The sequence below is a fragment of the Streptopelia decaocto genome, assembly GCF_964273445.1.
Source record: "Streptopelia decaocto genome assembly, chromosome: 3".
In the NCBI taxonomy this organism is placed as follows: Eukaryota; Metazoa; Chordata; class Aves; order Columbiformes; family Columbidae; genus Streptopelia; species Streptopelia decaocto.
Window position 1 is genome coordinate 15478009 of NC_138656.1, and position 18769 is coordinate 15496777.

General features: G+C 40.8%; 1 protein-coding gene across 18 annotated transcripts in view; it reads left to right on the forward strand.

Annotated features, from left to right (window-relative positions):
- NRXN1 (neurexin 1) overlaps positions 1-18769 on the forward strand; it is a 728501-nt gene that overhangs the window by 441384 nt on the left and 268348 nt on the right. For 4 of the 18 annotated variants that reach the window (XM_082047390.1, XM_082047391.1, XM_082047393.1 and 1 more), the window contains exon 1: positions 1023-1379. The exons of the other annotated variants lie outside the window; for them this stretch is intronic. In XM_082047390.1, coding sequence (XP_081903516.1) covers positions 1142-1379 — 238 coding nt within the window. In that variant the 5' untranslated portion in view covers positions 1023-1141. Of the gene's footprint in view, positions 1-1022; positions 1380-18769 lie in introns of those variants that run through there. 18 annotated transcript variants of the gene reach the window in all.

Sequence of the window (18769 nt, forward strand, 5' to 3'; positions counted from 1 at the left end):
TGTTAGGCGCCGTGTGTGTAATTACCGGCTAATCAAAGCCGATGCTCGAATGGGCACAGGGAAACATCTGATGGGCGAAGTTTAGGCCAATTAAAAGACCCGAAATCGCTCTTTTTAAGATGAAACTGGGTTTTCGAGACATGGTATCAGAGCAGGGGAGATGCTCCAGCCGTGCTGCTGACTTGGCGGCACGGATGGGTGGCGGGTGGGGAAGAGCGGCGTGTGCGTGGTGTGGGTCCTCCGCACCGCCCGAGCTGTGTGCTGGCAGCGCCCGGCTCCCGCAAGGCAGAGCAGAGGCAGCGCGACTGTGTGGGAGCTGAACTCAGCCTCCCTCTTTAACATAGGCTCGTCCTCTGCATTGCATCCAAGCTTCAGCGATTTGCTGTTTGGAGACTGCAGATTTGCATAGCCCTGCTCTTCGCAAGCATTTTTTTTTTTCTCAGCTTCTTTCATAAGGGTGCACTATTCTCCCTGAAAACATCCTCGGGTATTACTGTCAATAGTCAGACCATTGAGATTGCCGGAGCAGCCTGATTATTGTCTGGCGGCGTGTGCGGGTGTGAGTGTGTGTGTGTGAGTGTGAGCGTGTGTGTGCGCGCCGCGAGAGATCGCTCGGTGAGGGCTCACCAGTTTGGAGATGAATGGAGGGAAGAGCAGCAGTTTGATTTTTCTCTGCTTTCCCCGCGCTGGCTGATGGAGTGGCATCCCCTTTTTTCCTTCTTAGCAGAAATGTGGCACGAGTGCCTACACTGTGGATTACTGAGGATGGGGGAATGCTTGGCACTCTCGTAGCCCTTGCAACTGTGGAGTATTGTTCATGAGCACCAGCCCTGGGCAAGCTGAAACTAGCGTTTGTTTGAGCGCGGGGCTTTTCCCCTCTTCCGCCTCTTTGCGAAGGCTCTGAACTGCTTGGATTCTCCGCCTTTGACTATGTCTCGGATTGTTTTGGGTAGAAGAAGACCTGGAGAAAAGGATCCTCATAAGCTTTCCCAAAGGGCAGAGATGGCTCGCCTGGTGCGGTGAGCTGCAGCCAGCGCCGTGTGCGGGTGTGCGGGCGCGCCTCTGTCCAAAGTTTGCCTCCTTCGCTGTGGCTGCTGCTCCTCCCGAGGACGCCGGGGGCCGGCTCGCCGTGCACCGGAGGATGGGGGGGCTCCTCAGGGGCAGCCCGGAGCCGGGACCCGCCAGCAGCGGCAGCAGCGCCGGGGGCCGCTTGGCCCTGCTCTGGATAGTCCCGCTCACTCTCAGCGGCCTCCTTGGGGTGGCGTGGGGCGCTTCGAGTTTGGGCGCTCACCACATTCACCATTTCCATGGCAGCAGCAAACATCATTCAGTGCCTATCGCTATCTACAGGTCACCGGCTTCCTTGCGAGGCGGACACGGTGGGTTCGGACGCCGCTCGGTACCTTGCATGGTCGGCTGTGCGCCGCGCCGTGCCGCCCGCCCGCAGAGGTCAGGCGCGGGCTGCCGAGACCCCGCGGGCCGGGGAGGAAGAGGAGCGCGGAGGGGCGGCGGGAGAAGGGCTGCGGGGCCGGTCCCGCCGGTAGCTGGGCGCCCCGACGGGCGAGGTGCGGGCCCGTCCTGCCGCTCCCGGCTCGGGGACAAGGAGCCGCCGCTGGGGCGGGGCGGGGGGCTCGGCTGGCCTTCAGTTGCGCGGGGGCGGGTGGAGGACGCTGCCGGTGCATCCCGGGGCTGCCGTGCACTCCCGGGGGCCGGCGGCGTACCTGTGCTGGGCGCCCCGCGGAGCCTCGCCGAGGTCGGTGGGCGCGGGGCGACTCTTCCGCACCCCTCCGCGAACGGAACCGACTGGGAAGCCTAGCACGGAGGCGCCTCCATCCCCGGAGCCGCGGCCCCCGAGTGAGATCACCCCCTAATTGCCTTCGCCTGCCCCAGCCCGGAGACCTCCGCAGTGGGTGCCTGTAGCCCTGCGCCGCGGGGAGAGACAGGGCAGCACGCCCAGGGACCCCGGCCAGGGGCGTGGAGGGCGCCTGTGTGTTGCTTAAATTGCTGGTGATGATCGTGCCTACTTCCAATTCATTACCTTGGTCGAAAGTCGATGAACTAAAGCAAAGGTCAGCTAATTATACAGGGGACAGGGGAAGAAGCGAGCGTTTGGACACTGAGAATGGGCAGTAATGCCCACTGTAGCGGTCAAGAAAGGAACGGAGATAAAATTACTTCCAGGTGCAAACACATTTTGCTTAAGAATTACAGTGATCCGGTACTTAGTTTCTGAAGTGACAGGAAGCTGCTTCAGTGCCCTTTAAACAGCCCTGTTACAGTTTTTCTCTTTCTTTTTTGCATACATGCTTAGTGAACCTGTACATAAATATATGCAAAATAGACATGCTTATGTTCAGCGTTACCAAAAGCTGTGAAAGAAAGCGGAACACTAGACTGTGTTTTAAGGATTTAAAACCAAAGCCTCCCTTTGTCTTCGAGAGAGGAAAAAAAAGATAAAAAAAAACCCTTGTTGGCTTCTGATTAGATTATACAGCTTCATTCTTCTTCATTTTCTCATCTTGCCTTGCTTCATTTGCACGATCATGCAATGTCATTTACAAGCTTTGCAAAATAAAAAACAGATCTTATACTTAACCTTTGTATCTCTATGCAAGATGACCTAGTTGCAGGCACAAAGTAGTAAGGATTTATTTTTTTTTTTTTTTTTCAGTAATTAACAATGCTAGCATTAGTGGATATGATAGTACTGTTTACCTGAAAATTTGAACTGGCTGCTAAATAGCCTTTAATACTCGACTGCGATAAAAAGCAAAGTGCATAGGATTGACTTTTCTTAATCATTTTGTTAATTAAAAAAAAAAAATAGTAGAAAGTTAGATGGTCTAATTCCAAAAAAAAAAAAAAGGAGTGAGAAATTCAGGCCACCACTTTCCTCTATAATGCACTGAGGCAGTACAAGATTGAGAATGCTGCATGTTCTCTACTGTATGTGCTTAAAGGGGAAAATTAAAGATGCATGTGTGTGCACATATATGTATATGAGCTTATTGTTCTTCAAATTTCCACCCATATTATTTAGGGGATTGCTAGTAATTTGAGGGAAAGCTATAAGAATGAAGGGAAAAGAGAGGTGCCAGCATTCCTTAGAATGCTTTTAAAAATCACACTTTTTTGCCAATTCTTAAAAACATTACCTTGGACCCAGTCAAAGGCTGATGGTGTAAAAAGGCAGCTTTTTCAGGAGAAACTAGTCTTGTTAAAGAAAATGAAAAATGTAGTGGTGGAGCTGCCACTTAAGGACTTCATAGGGAAGCCCAGGAGCCTCTCCAGAAGTTAAGTAGATGATTTTACAAAATGACAGATGTTACATATCATAAGAAGGGATTTCAGAGTGTTTACTTGGTAACGCTAAACATTTCTGCTTTTCTGCGTTCATCAGAAATTCTGCTATGTGTTAATATTTAAAAACATCTAATTTCTTTCAGTATTAATTCTTTAGAGAGGTGTTCCCATTTGCTTCTCTTAGCCTGACAGAAGCACTTTTTGGCTGAGCAGGGTTGGGCACAGCTTCTGTGGAACCCATCACTGCATTACTATGCATTGGTCAGGGGGGACTGCGTGGTAGTGGGTGCTTATTCCTTACTCCGTCATCAGAGTCCCCTTCTTCAGTCCCAGCCCTTCCTGGCTTGGCCAGGTGAGTGTGAGACTTTGATTCTCAGGCTTGTATCTTTCAGCATTCAGTTTTGCAGTTATTTTGTTCTAGTCTAATGTGATTGGATGTAAACGTTGCAGTCTTTATGGTGACCTCATATCTGTTACTTTGTCAGCTTTTCATAGCATCACACCTGTTAAAAGTCGAAAAGAGCTTTTAGGGTAGGTCGATTAGTCGATCCCCGATGAAGGCATTGCTGTCTAGTATTGTGAATCAGAAGTGTCAAAGGAAGGAGAAAAAATCATTTTGTCCAGGCATCCAATAAATCTCACCACAGTCCTCGAACATCCACACCCTCCTCCTCTACCCCTGGCACTGGCTGGCCCTGCCACCCTCATCATCTCAGCAAATGCTTTGATTTTTTAAATTCTTTCAGTTTTCCTTGAGCCAACCCAATTCCAGCTAATAGTACAAGCAAAGCCAAAAGCCCAATGTGGTTGGATTTTTTGTACTCCTTTTCAAAAACCAAACCACAATCTTGCTGCTAACACTCTCATTAGGTAATTTTGCTGGGGTTTTGCTTAGTAGTATGATCTCATGTTGTTTTAGTGGACAGGATTGTGCCTCACAGGGACATAAACAGAATTCCAGCCAAGCAGTTAGCTCACTCCATTAAACAAAAAGTAGTTCAGCACACAGTTTTTTTAATACTAAAAGTAAAAATTACACATCTTTCAAGCTCGGCCAAATGATTTTTCAACTTTGCTTTCTGACTCTTGTTAAACTCGGGAAGGTGAAGGATGGCTGAAAGATTCAAAAGTTTAACCAGAGGAAAGAATAAGAAAATAATTCTCTGCATCATGACGTCAGCAACATAAAGAGAAGTACAGAGAAGAGAGAGACAAATGTTCACAAATCTAAGTCGGAGGCTGCTCAGCACTTGCCAGTGGTCTCTGCAGCATGTGGGTTATTTGATGATTTATGTTCAAATCTCCTTGCTCCATTTAAGAAGAAGGCTATCACTTTTATTATAGCTTTATCTAACATGCAATCCATATAGTTTTATTTTTATTTTTTTTTTAGTAGATAGAGTAGCTCATAACTGCAGTGCTTCTGTATTACAAAAACATGCACTGTCCATGGCAAAGCCCTCGTAAAAGGGAAGACATTGCAACTTTCTCAGTAACTTTAAAGGAAGAAAGGCAGTTTCTTTAAGAATCCAAGAACATGATGGATTATGTTTGAAGTGAAAATTGCATATTGAATAAGTAAAAAGTTAAAAGCGTAGCTGTGTGGATGGCCGTCACCATCCTCACGCACCGTCTTCCTTCCTGCAAACACCTCTTTGGTCTCTACTGGGCTGGACCTTTTATTAATCCCCAGTTCCTCATTCAGTGACCAAATGACAAGTACAGTGTGTCCATTTCTTACCACTATTTCTTTTTTCTGTGCTCTCAGGATCTCGTTCAGGCTGTTTTCTGATAAATGTAAGTTGATTCTGTGGTTTTTAAATCTGCCAGAATAGAAGCCAGTAGGTGATTAGTGAAATCTGCATGCTGGTATGTGCATGTGCTTGGAAAGAAGAGGAAAAAAATTGGGAGGGAATGCGATATATGTTCTTACAGGCAGAAAAGAAAGAACTGAGCAGTATATGTAGGGGTTGTGCATTTAAGGACTTGGGCTATGGTGTGAGAAGGATTTGACTCTATGAGACTTAGGACCAGGATATCAGCCAATGGTTTAGGAGGAGCAGATGTAGTCTGATGTAGAGGGAATGGAGTACTGGGGGCAGTTATTAAGAAAGTGGTAGTTTGGGATGGAGAAAGTGCTAGGAACCTTTGTGGTGGAACAGTAGAGGGATTTAAGAGGTTGAGCAGAGGTGTTGACAAAGTGCTTCAAAAGCAAAGCTGCTGAGCAGGAAGAAGAGTTTCTGGAAAATGAGGGCTTTGAGGAAGTTGACATGTTTTGGAGGTGAGAGCTGAGGCTGAGCACCCGGATCGTGTGTTAGTGAAGCAGGTTCCCTCCTCCTCATTTCTCTATCCAGAATGTGATGAGGCAGCAGGGATGTGCATACTGATCTCCCACTTCTGAGCTAGACCAGCTTCTTCCAGTCTCTGCTTCGCTGTTGTTGCTGAAGTTCGTGTGCGCTGGGTTCTCCACAGTATTGCCATTTAAAGAGAATTCTGTAGCAGAATCACCAGATCTCCGTTACTGGAGTACCCGGCTGTGGGATGGATCAGGCAGCTCCTGTTCAGTGAAGATACCTATTGAACTCCACAGGAGCTTTTGCTCAGTAAGAATACCAGGACCAGAATTGCAACACTGCAGTGAAGTCGTTTATACCATCACCATGAAAAATATCACCAAAACAACTTTGGAAGATGTACATATGATATATAGATAGCATTTTATCTTCATAAGAAAACTACAAGGAAAGAGTTATTAGTGTAGGTAAAAAGAATTTTATAGCCTTTTACATTTTTTTTTTAAATATACTGGAGTTGCTATTTCTACATATAATGATAACGAAACAAATGTTTTTAGGTGTTAAGGTAAAGGCAATGGCATTTTTTTTGTTAGAGTGTGCTTATTATGTTGCAGAAAAGGATTATATTTTGATTAAAACATCAAGTGTAAATGTTTCCAGATGTTCAAGTGTTGTTACTCAATGTGACATTAGAGGTAGAAGCAAAAAAGTCTCATCTTCATGTTATAATTGCCGTTTTTTAGAGAGAGATATTTTTAAATGTGGTGGGGGTTTTGTATGTGTGTGTGTTGTTTTTTTTTGTTTTCAAACCTGTTTGTGTATCACAGTCTTCTTTTTTGTATCTCCTTTTCATTCACGGATTTTCAAATGCTTACTAGGTCTGCTCTGAGCACTTCTTAGATACAACAGAGATGTTTTCATGTTTTAAGACTCTAAGGCATAGCAGCTTTCTCCATGACTTTAAATTACATAAATTTTATATTCCCTTTCAAAATTTCCAATATGCTCCATCAGTTATTATCCCCATCAGCTGCCAAAGTATTAACATCAGTTGGAACAAAATGAATAACAAAGCAATTTGAGTCAGCATAGTGGTTAATTTGCTGTGCAGTTAGATATGCATATTAGGAAGTGTGGTTTCTGTATTATTATTTCTGTCAATATGGTTTGTCAGAGAGGCATACAGTCTTCAGCAGTATTGTGGACAGTCTGGAGCACTGTAATCAAAAGTGGAATGTTGCTTATGGATTTCTGATAAGCATCTTTATACAAGCCCTACTGCCTTAGTACATGCACAGCTATTGATTAACTGGGGTGCCTTTACAAGAGCTAAATAAATAACAACACTCTGTTGTCACCTATCAGCAATACCACTTTTGCCTCAGCCTGCGGTAACCATGTTTTTCTAGATTTAAAGCATGTGTTATTGTCTTTTAATCAAATACAGTTTGAAATAAGTTATCAGAATAAATTAATTTAGCATTCAATACAGTGGACTTCCTGCTGTTTCTAATTTTCAAAGATGGATTTTTTCTGATAGCAAGAAGTTGACTTGGCTTTAAGGGAAATGTCTTTCTCTTCATTTTAGTCCAGGGAAGAACTCTGTAGACAAAACTCTGATATGCAACTGCTATGCCCAGTATAAGTAAGCACAACCAATCCTACAGTCCTAATATTTTCTCTGTTTTCTCACACAGATGGCCATTACCATGGTTAACCGTAGGATGATCTGCTTGATTATTATATTTACGATGGAACATGTAGTGTAGTTCACTGAAGTTAATTTTTCTTCTACTTGGTCAAAGCTTGCAATAGTTCTGGGTAATCAAGATGACATTACTGACCTCTTTCTTGTCCTTTCCCAATATCAGTTAATTTATCTGTCTGTTATTAAGTTTTATGTCCTCAGGTCTGCCACAGTATCTAGCAAATTTTTCTATGCTAACAACTTCCTTTCTAGTTTGTAAATACAGTGTAGGCAGAGCTGATAGATCTTGCTGTGATAATAAGTTGACTTGTGAATATAGCTGTGATTGTAAGTAGAATGGAACAGTCTGATTTGATGAAAGAAAGTGTCTTATAAATAACGATGCTGTTCTATAAAGTTAAAAGTAAAAAAACAAAGAAGTGAGGCCATGTACTTACAATCATTTAGACTTTTTTTTTCTTTCCAAATAGCAACATGGATAGCTGGAAGTAATTTCCGCCCCCCCCCCCCCGCTTCTCATAGATTCATATACGTTTGTGTGCAAGCACACACATATGTATCACAGTTGTTTCCTCATAATAAAAAAATGGTCTATAGTATTAAGTTGAAAAAGCAAGCATTTTTCTAATACTTGAAAATGGTAAAAATATTAAATTGCCATATTCATTAACCACAGATGTAACTGCTCAGAACAATAAAATTAATTATTCCCTTCCCCCTTAGTTGACAGAAACAATGAGCCAGTGAAATAAAGTGGGAAAGGAGAAGGGGGGAAGAAGTGGTGCTGGTGGATGTCGCTCCATAGAGCTGGGATAAGGTGGTGGGAGGATGCCATCCTCAGGAGCAGTCACCACCTCTGGCCTATGATTAGTGAATCGCTGTAGAAAACTGCAGCAATTTGTTCTGAATTTCTGCAAGCACTAAACTGGCCAAATCTGTCAAAATAGCCCAGATTGAGGGGTGTGACTGGTTTACACACTGGAGGCAGGATAAAAGTAAAAAGGCTTTAACATTTCTGGGACTTGGTTGATAAGAAAACAGCACACATACTTTAGCTACATGGTATGCCTGATCCCGAATCTCAGAAGGCAAGACAAGGTTGAAGCTGAGGCAGGGTTTACCTGAAGGGTTGAGGAATGTGCATAATCTACATATTTGCACTGTAAATAGCACAATGACAAGTATTCCTTTTAAATACATAGATAGGTGTTTCCTGAAGTGCTTTTTGCTCAAACATGGAGAGACGGAGGGCTCAGCAATAAAATATTTGCTCAGATCATTCTGCTGTTTTGGGGCCTTAGCGGAGGATGCACTCAGACACCTACTCAGAAATGACAGAAGTGTTAACTCTTTCTTTAGCACTCTTTTACTGCAGCTGTATCTGCAAAGAAACGCCAACATGCTTCTAAAGCAAGCTGACTTCTTTCCAAATATGTTCTTTTATCCCTGCATATCTGTGACAGAGTTAGGGCTTCTCTAATTTACTTTGTTAATTCAGCTCATCTGCAATTGTAAAATGAAAACGAGCAGAGAATGACTAGACCTGGAGAAACTTCAAAAAACCGAGAAGCTTTCTCTGCCTTGAAGAGAAGGCAAATGTAGTCTTAATCCATGATTTAATTGTGGAACTGCTGGAGCTGGTTGATTTTCTCAGCGACAACAGCTCTAGAGTGCTGGGAAGCAGGTGGAAAGGAAATGGGGAGAAACGACCATGGGCTTGGTTCTTTCTCACTGTGCAGTGAAGATGAGGAGGTGTGAAGGAACTGGGGGGTAAAGAAGAGCCTGTTTCTGATTGTTGGCCTGGGCCTGATTTGCTCTTATTGAGGTCAAGCACAAAATTTCCACTGCAAGATCTGATCTGTTGTGCTTCTGTCACATCTGATGTCCCTCATGCGCACAGCACTTCTGGTGTGGTCTCCCTCCACCAAAACAATGCTTTTTAAGCTGTCAATGAATTATTGCAAATAATAATGCAAACACATGTATTTTTAATATAGGTTTGATGAATTTAATGGATGTATTTGCTTTATTTCCTGTGACAAGAATTATGACGGCACTTTCAGCAAAAATAATGAATTGCCATATTTATGGAAAACATATGAGCATGAATTGAATCATGCTGTTATTTTGGGTTTGGATAGTTTGTGCCCACAGAGAGGGTTTTAGGAGTTGTGACAAAACAACAGATGTGAGATTAGCCCCTTTGGCTGTGTCTAAATGGATGCGTCTTCAAATCCTGGTGTCCTAGTTGGTCAGAACATGCTGTGGCTCCCATCCAAGCCCAGTCCTTCCACCCATGTTCTTCTCGGGCTGGTTTGTGTTTGCAGTTTGCCTTGCTGCGGGTTTTAAGTCTGCCTAGGGCATACACCCCAACCCTGGCAGTCAGAGCAACTCTCCAATACTGCTGTTGATTATTCTGAAAAAAAACACAGAAATGCTGTGAATGTCCATCTTCCTAAATAACCTGTTGTATCAAGTGGAATTAAATAAAACATTTTATGGACAAGGGAAGGCGGAGGAGAAGTCTACCATTATTTTATTGCTTGGAAGTTTTTCCAAATAATTTTTTATTGCTTGGAAATTCTACTTAAGCTCGCTTTATGCCCTATCAATTAGAATAATTTATTTTTCAAGTCTGTGGTTAAAAAACATGCAACGTCTTTTCGTTAGAAGTTGTTGGCTAGAATGTGTTATGTGTGAGGGTATGTAGGCCAAATACTCATTTCAGCTGTGCTGACTTCTAAAAGAAAAAGCCATTCACTAAGGTTGAAGCCAGAACCTTTTTTGTAATGGCAATTTTTAACTTTTGTAGAAATCTTCTCACATTAGCTCATAAAGTTTGCTTTTCATCATTCAGCAAAATTTGACAGCTTTATCTGTTGTCTGACATGAATGTGGTAAAATCCACTATATGGCATTTAGAAGGAGTAGCTGCTGAAGAAAGAATAGTAACAACATTATTTTGCAGGAACAACAGCAAAAGCAAGCATCTTAAAGTGAAATGTTTGAATATCTTACTGTGCAAAACATTGCAAAACTGTAGGTAAGCACGCAGATAAGAGGAATTGTTGGTCTGTTGAGAACAGTGACCTGTAAATATCCAACTCGGACACTTAGATTTTGGTTTGTAGTTGGGAGTGATTTCATTATTTCTATGATTATACACATGAAAATGCAATTTGTATGACAGTGTACAGGAGCTTAGTTTCCAGGAGCCTGAGGTCAGCAAAGGTAAAAATTAAATGAGGAAAAAAATGATACATGTGCTAGATACCTATAGAGGTGGTTACTTTAGATATGGTAGTTATTAACACTGATATAAATTGCAAGTGACTCAAATGAAGAGTCCTCATATCCTATCCATTGTACTTGTAGGATAAAAATTGCCTATCAGGGGACTTATGCCTTAGCCTTTGGGAAGGTGGGTTTCAGTGCAATTTGTATATCTCATATAGCTTTTTCTGGCACTTGGACTAGGGATGACTGTCAGTATTTCAGTACAAGGTCACTGCTGGAGACGTGAGAAAGGCTCATCCTAAACTGGTCATAGCAAATGTGGTGTGAGTAAATAAATATGCCAGTATTTTGCAAGTATTTTCTTTTTGTTTCAAGTCACTAACTTGATCTCTGCTGGCTATTTGGTAATCACTCCCCCTTCCACACCCCCCCCCCCCTTTTTTTTTTTCTTCTTTTTCCAAGTGCTGTTATTTGAATTGGAAAAAAAAGTTAGAAAAAAAAAAAGAATTACATGTAATCTATGATTAAATTTACCTTTACATATAATGTGTGGTGGTACGTTTGTCCTCTCTAGGGTCAGTTAATTGCCAAAGTATAGTTTGGAAAAAAAGAGAACTGGGGGGAGAAAAGGAGCAGCCATTATTGCTAAATGATACTTAGCATAAATAAGTTCAACATTGCTAAACTCTGCCCTCATTTCTAACTGTCATGTGAAAAATGTCATACATACATTAACCCTTGTCCTGCAGAAGCAATGGAATCCCCGCAGCACCACAGCGTATCTTGGCAATAGGCTTGTCGGGAGTGGTTATTCCTGTTTCACGGAGAGGAGTGGAGGCACAGTAAATCAGCTTCTCATTTGTGCTCTTTCTTGAATGACTCAAAGAAATCATGCAGTGAGTGGAGTGGCCATCTGAAAAGTCCCTCTGTGTCTCTTGTGCACTTGCCCATGATATAAGAGACGTATGTGGGGCATGGCCGGACCGTGAAATGCTCTGTTGTCAATTGGCATAGCTCAGAGCAGATTCCATGCTGGTTAAGCGTATGCCAGGCCTCAGTCATCCCTCCGCAAGCAATTCATTGGGTAGTGCTTTTCCCACAGCCGTGTGTCAAACAAAAAACTAAGCACAGCAGAGGTTAAGGATTATTCTGTTCAGCTTTTGCTTGTGCTTGGTAATGAATAGTAGTCTGCTTTATTTCAGGAGTACACAGCTTTACCTACCTAAATGTGACAAGCATCTAACCATCAGTCACGCAGCCGCCTGAAATGGGAAAAGGAATTAAACAAAGACTCACAGAGTTTCCTATTGCTGTTTCATTCTAATGTATTGTGCTAATACTAAGACCCAGGACCATTAAAACGATGTCCTAGTTACTGAACAAGCACCATTCTTCCTTCCTTCAGTGTGTAGGTCATACGGTGGGATTAACAGAACTGATTCGTGAAAGGAAAAAAAAAAAGGAAAGAAAAAAGGTGATGTAAAGAAATGGGGGAGGGGAAGAAGAAAAGGAAAATGGGTCGAGCAGGCAGAGCATACCTTTGTTTAAGAAAGAAAAATATATATATTGTTTCTCCTTGTGAAAACTTGTGATTTTTTTTTTTTTTAACAGAGATTATTTTCTCACTTATTTTGTTTGATTTTGATAGAGCCGTTGTACTTATTTTAGATGTAGAAAAGGCATAAAATGCTGATCTTTGTGTATGCTAGTACACCGGGCTTAGAGCTCTCATGCCTTGACAGATGAGACTTGCCTGTCTTTTGCTGTAAGTCCCTGTCAGTGCTTACATTTTTGGGGCCATATGGGGGGCAGTTCCCTTAAATATTGTTCTCTGCTTGTCTTGTAATTCCAGTTGCTCATGGTATCTGATGTCTATTAAGTCAGAAGGGCAGTCATAATGCATTGAGTCTAGATTTGAACTGGTGGCTTCACATCGTGTCATTTTGTTTTACAGATACTGTTTGCCATTTCAATGTTCCTTCTCCATGTAATTGTTCTGGATGTTTGAATGTCAACATCAGTAGGCGAGATATTTTCTCTCTGTTCCCTCAGTGAATGTGAATGGGGTAAGGATTTTGGTCAGTGAAGGCACATCTAGCTTTGTTTGAAAGGGTTAGTTGCTTTCATATATTACTGTAGGACTGTTAGGATAACTAGCAGTTCATCAGAATGATTTCACAGGCCATTATTTGTGAGAATGAGTAGGACAAGGCTTTTTAGTTTGTAGTGAGTGTGTGATTTACTGTATGTAATGCCAATAGATGTGAGGAGTCAAAACAGTCACAGAGGGAAGGTCAGCATTAATGTTCTTTCATAATTTCATGGGGGTTTTTTTGAGTAATGCATCATGTTGTGTGTGTTTTGTTTCTTATCTCAGCAGATGTTATAATTTTTAATATTAGTTTGTGTTACGGTGATGTCTAGAAATTTCAGTCAGAGGTTGCGAACCTATTGTGCTAAGCAGATGGATTGAATAGAAAAAGACAAGAAAGCTGAGGAAATAATCACTCTCTACTGCTGACAGTGCTCTCCAGGGTAGATTTCAAAATAGCTCAAGAGCTGTGTAAAATTAATAAGCTGTTCCTCATGTACTGAAATCCTTTTTCATATTGCATTGGCATAAGGGATATCTGTAGACAGGAGGGGCTGCAAAAAATATTTGGCAGACAATGGGCCTGAAGATCGTCCCTGAAAGTCCAGGTTTTACAGTGAGTCCAGGGGAGGAGCACACACTAACAATGTGCATAAAAGTGGTCTGGATGGAATTTGCCCACTGCAAAATCTCTGCATCAATGAAGTCTGCTTAGTCCCTCAGAGCAAGGTTTATTAGCCATAAAATTTGAATTAGTGTCCCTTTGTTTCTTTAACATCTTTATAATTTTCTTCGCTGATAGAAGAAAGATATCAGAAATCAGGGAGCATCACTTTTGTCTGATAGGAACTTAATGAGATATTTTAGTAGCTTTTTGAGGTACAAGGTCAATCTGTATTTTCTGACACGTTCCCTCAGATCCAGATTAGCAGTATGGTGTGAAGCTTTTTATTTTGTTATGGCATTTTAAAAATGTTATTTTTTTCATACAGTATGTGTTTGGTGCATATATACAGCAGAAAAACTAAAAATAAAAATGCAGCACTGAATTGTAATTAGAAGGGAAAATAGATCATTGCCTGTCATGGAGAAAACTCTGAAATAATAAATACCACTGGTACATTTGACTGCTATCATAAATATTTATTCAGCACATGTCCATAGGCTGAATTTATTACATCATATTCACTTAAATGTGTTTATGAAATGGTCCTTCTGCACACACACACATTTTATCAAATTTTAGATTCCTTGATTAATGGCACAGACCTTTTTTGCTGTGTGGCACAGTCTGTCACACCTCTAATAAAATTTTGAAATAAAGGTATTCTTAGATCTCCTTATAATAAGACTATTCTTTTTGCTACAGTTATACCTCTTTTGCTTATTTTCTTAGAGAATGGATTAAGATTTAATACTGATGTATTTCCTAATACACCCAGCTGGAGGACAGCTTCTTCCATTATCTTAGATATAGCTTTGTTACATCTTCATTGGAACCCATTAAGTGTTCTTGCACAGACGCTTAGCAATATATAAAATGTTTCTTGTCTTTGATTTCAGCAGAGAGAACAATCCAAATGTTTTGGGCTATATTGCATAATTGTCAAGGAGTTAAATATGTGCAATGAAAGTAGTTCAAATTAACCCGTGTACATCTAATGTTAATAGATAACCCTTTTAAAGAAGTCAGGATGTATTGCCATGTTCAGCTATTCTATCTTAATTCTAAATCACTGTCGCATTGTCTCTGTAGTTTCTTTTGCAGTTAGTCAGCCAAAGACCCTCCAGAACATTTACCTTGAAGTCTTGCAAATTTAATTATCTGATTGAGTGTATTAAATTCTGGTAAGGGCAAAACAGATTACAATTTCTCAGTAAGTTCATGCTTTATTAGAAGTTTTCTAGGAAATAGAAACTAACTTTGTAGCAGGTTTGAAAGGAGAGGGCTTTATAGCTCCCTGGTTTTCCTTTGCATTTCAGACTTGGGTCTTCAGGTAGTATCATCACTGGCACTTGGTGTTGCTGATTCAAAGTGTTGTATTTCAGTCAGTGAGCTTGTTTTAATTCCTGTTTGAGTGTGCACACACTGTTGCAGGTTCTCTAGGATAGTTCTGTGGATACTTCATTGATGACATTAAAATGGTTTGTCTGCTATGTAGTATTTATCACAAGAGTAAAACAATGCAGGTGAGTATGGTGTATAAATGCAGGTGCTGTCCATCTAACCTGCATCACCAGTGTCTAAAAATCTAGATCCCGTGTGTTACATGAAAGTAAAACAATCAAGCAATAGCAACAAGATCTTATTAAAAAAAAAAAAAAAAAAAAGACTGAGACTCACAGCTATAGGCAAATTCATCTAAGCTGAATGCTCTTAATCATATATTGTAACATTAAACACCATACAGAGGAAAAACCTCTGGCCTTCTTGGGAGGTATAATAATATGCACAAGAAACTTTCTCTGCCATGATTACCCAGGTACTCTGAAAATAAGAAAATTTTTAACTTAAATGTTGTATGAGGTTTGTAGATATTGTGTATAAAGCAATGGCTGAGTGAGCCACCTTCTTACCTGTCTCTTGCTGCTGTCAGCCATGGCTTTCAGGCCACCACGCTTCTTTCATTAGGCTTAGCTATGAGGTGCGGTAGATACAGAGGGATGCTGTCAACTGTGGTCTAGTATTAGGTGCCAGGAACGTCTAGGTCAGATCCTCTTCTAATATCGGTGATTGGAATCTGTATTTTCCAGGAAGATTTCCAATTCAGTTTGATGTCTAAACTGCTTTTTTGCAGCATTTGTGCTGACAGGCCTGTTGAAGATGTGGGACCCTTCAAATGTCTGTGAGAGTTATTTCATCAAAGGTGCGATTGAACCGTTGGATAAAATATGTTCTTCATTGTCACAAACTCTGAGACCAAGAGAACATTACTGGTGTGTCAGTGAGCTAATGCTCTACTTTCAGCTTGACCATCATCCTCAACTGGGAGCTGTGGTGGGAAGCTAGCATGTCACACAAGACATGGACAGTCCCGTTTAATTTAAGAAAGCAGACACAGAGCCTTCACTGCAACTAAACTGCTGCTTATCTTAGGTTCTTGTGAATCACATGTAGCAATACTCTTTAGCAAATAAAATTGTATATGCTAAACGCTGTTGCCGAGATAGCCAAATGAATTATCCATGAAGTGAAAGGTACACATCCTGAAAGCTTATCCAGGTATTTTAGCAATTTAAAAGATGTCATTTTATATGCTGGATATTTCTTAAATGTTCCATTAAATTGAGAACTCTCCATATAAATGCTAATTTAATTAAAATGTCTTTGTATCTGAAATATAAATGAAAACAAGCTAGAAGCCTTGCTCAAAGTTTGTGTAGACCTCTACTTGTGCATAATTTTTCTTCTCTTCTGCAACATTGTCTTTCTTTTTTAGTTAAATTAACAATACACAAGAACATTTCCTGACCTTTTTCTTGTAAAATTTCTAATAACAGAATATTTTTGACAGGCCACTTTTGCTTTCAGAATTAAAATTCCCCCACAAACGGTTAGTAAGAATAACAAAACATTGTATTTTAGCTTGGTAGGCATGATGATGATACCAGTTGGCATTTAGCTGTCCCATATACTAGTTCATGCATGTGAAACAAAATGATTATACTTACAATTTTTGATCATTTACCCAGTTCCTATAAGGGAAAATTACTTTAAATGGAAACCAGTTATACATTGATTTTTTTTTTTTCTTTTTCATTTTATCAAACATTCTTTACTGAGAGAAGAAAGTAATGCTTCACCTCTTACGTAAATATGCTTTTCAAAAAAATCCACCTACATAGGGGTTAAATCAGTCTTTTTCAGGTGTGGTAAATACGTTGAGTGGGGACCTATAAAGAAGAGCAGAGACTGCAGAAGAGGCTGGAAATCTTTATCTGCAGGATTATCTGGACATACCAGCTACACCAGCTTCTTCACCAGTGTTATCAACCCCTTAATAAGTCCGTTGCCTTGTTTTGTGATAAATCTTCAGCTGTTTTCAACTATAATTTCTGACATGTACTAGGTTCAAAATTATGGCCCTTTGAAGTAGGATAGTCTTCAATCCCATCCACACATAAGTGTATGTATATATTATATGTGTGTGTGTGTTTGTGTACATTTTCCTTTTAATACGACATTGCAAGCATTAGGACAATGCTGTTACTATGCCTTGTATCTCTTGAATTGTGATTTTAGCTGTCTGTACATCCCACGAACTGGCATGAGAGTATTGACGTAGCATATTTGAGCAGCACAGGAGTTGGAGCAGAGACCTCCCCATGCTCTGGTGCACTGGCTGGGGCACCTCTGGGAAGGTTGTTATATTATCAGTTGTTCTCAGGTTCCTCATCTGTAAATTAAGAATTCCTCCCTGCCTCCTGCAGGGCTGGCAGCAATCTTGAGGAGAACATTTTGTGAATGCATGGATAAAGAATAGTATTCTATAACTGCTATTTTAAAAGGGATTTACATATATTGCTCTTAGGTCAGGCACTTGCAAGATTGTCATCCACTGCCTTAGAATATGGCTAAGCTGAAGGGTCAGTGAGAGCATTGGGCTATTTTTTGTTCAGAGATTTTTAATGTCTTGTTCAAGCATGTGGCAAGAATCTCTCGTTTCCAGTTGTGAAAAGCTTTTTTTTTGTTTTGTCTAGCAATAGAAGGGTGCGGAATGTAACAAATTGTGAATCTGGTTACTCGTGTTTGATCTCCCATCATTTAGGCATCAATGGAAATGATGCAGTAACTGCTCTGTTCAGAAAGTTCCCATTGATACAAAGGCTTGTTTGAAGCAGAATTTAGATCCAGGTCTCCTGTGGCTGCATTGACTACAGGTAAACTGTAATTACAGCACAGGTACAGAGCAATAATGACAAATAATTACTATTTCTGGAAAGGATACAAATATTTATCATTTCTTAACTGCTACTAGTACACAAGCTATGGTTGCCTTGTGTATTATGGTCAGAAGGATCTTTTCATCTTCGCTTCTCTTGCTCAGGAGATTTTGAAGTACCCGTATGACCTAAAATTCTTTTTGACTTTTTTCTATTTCTATTCACAATCAACCTCTGTTGTCATGGGTATTTAAGACAATTCTCTCCATAGAAGAGTCTTAGTCCTGGTATTCATTTAGCAGAAGAAACATGAAAGTGTCACCTGTGTGCATTGTTCAAGGCTCATTTCCATGCTGAGGTCAGAAAAAGTGATTTTTTTTCCACAGCGGAAAGGATAGAAAGTACTGTTTTCAGGTTCCGTAATCAAGACAAATACAACTGCCTGTTGCCATGCACCATATATTTTCCACATTATAGTAATGGATGCACTGCTGCCACCTGCTATGTCAGGACTTCCAGCTAATTGGAATAAGTTATGTGTGTTCCAGTTACTCTTATGGTCTATAAAAGGCTGCTTTGTCCTAAACTAGATAATAATTTTTGATGAATTTCCTTATGGTAGCAGATATTGCTGTACTCTGGTGAGAACCATTGTTTTTCACAAACACAGGTGTTTTCTGCACATATTAAGGCTTTAGAGATGATTCTTTCTACTGAGTTTATGCTGAGGCCAACATTTGGTGTAGGTATGACCCAGATCCAGGTGTAGTAAATCCTGAAAGGGACATGAGTAGATGTGGTTGACGGTACCACGCGCCCATGGCTGCTGGCTGAAAAACTGGTACCTGCCCTGCTGCTTCAGCCTAGGATCTGCCATAGTTTCATCAAAACATAATTAAATCCTCCTGACGCTGGGAGAAGGGTTCAGGCCGTATGAATCAGAGATAAGAAAACTACAAGGGTAAAGAAGTACCCGTGTGTTTTCTCTGAATTGCTCTGTGGCTTGTTTTGTTTGTTTGTTTTTTTTGTTTTTCTCTTTTCTCTTTTTTTCTCTTTGTGGCTGTAATCTTGTCTTACAGTATAGCCATGACATCAGAAATCAGAAATGCGGTACTTTTTAGGTGAAGTTAATTTTTGTGATATAAATCTGAAGTTGAATTGGTACGTGGTGGTTGCAGTCTAGGTCAACACTCATTTAACAAGTACTGGAGCTATGTGACTACTAGAGCATAGTGTGTTCAACTTTTT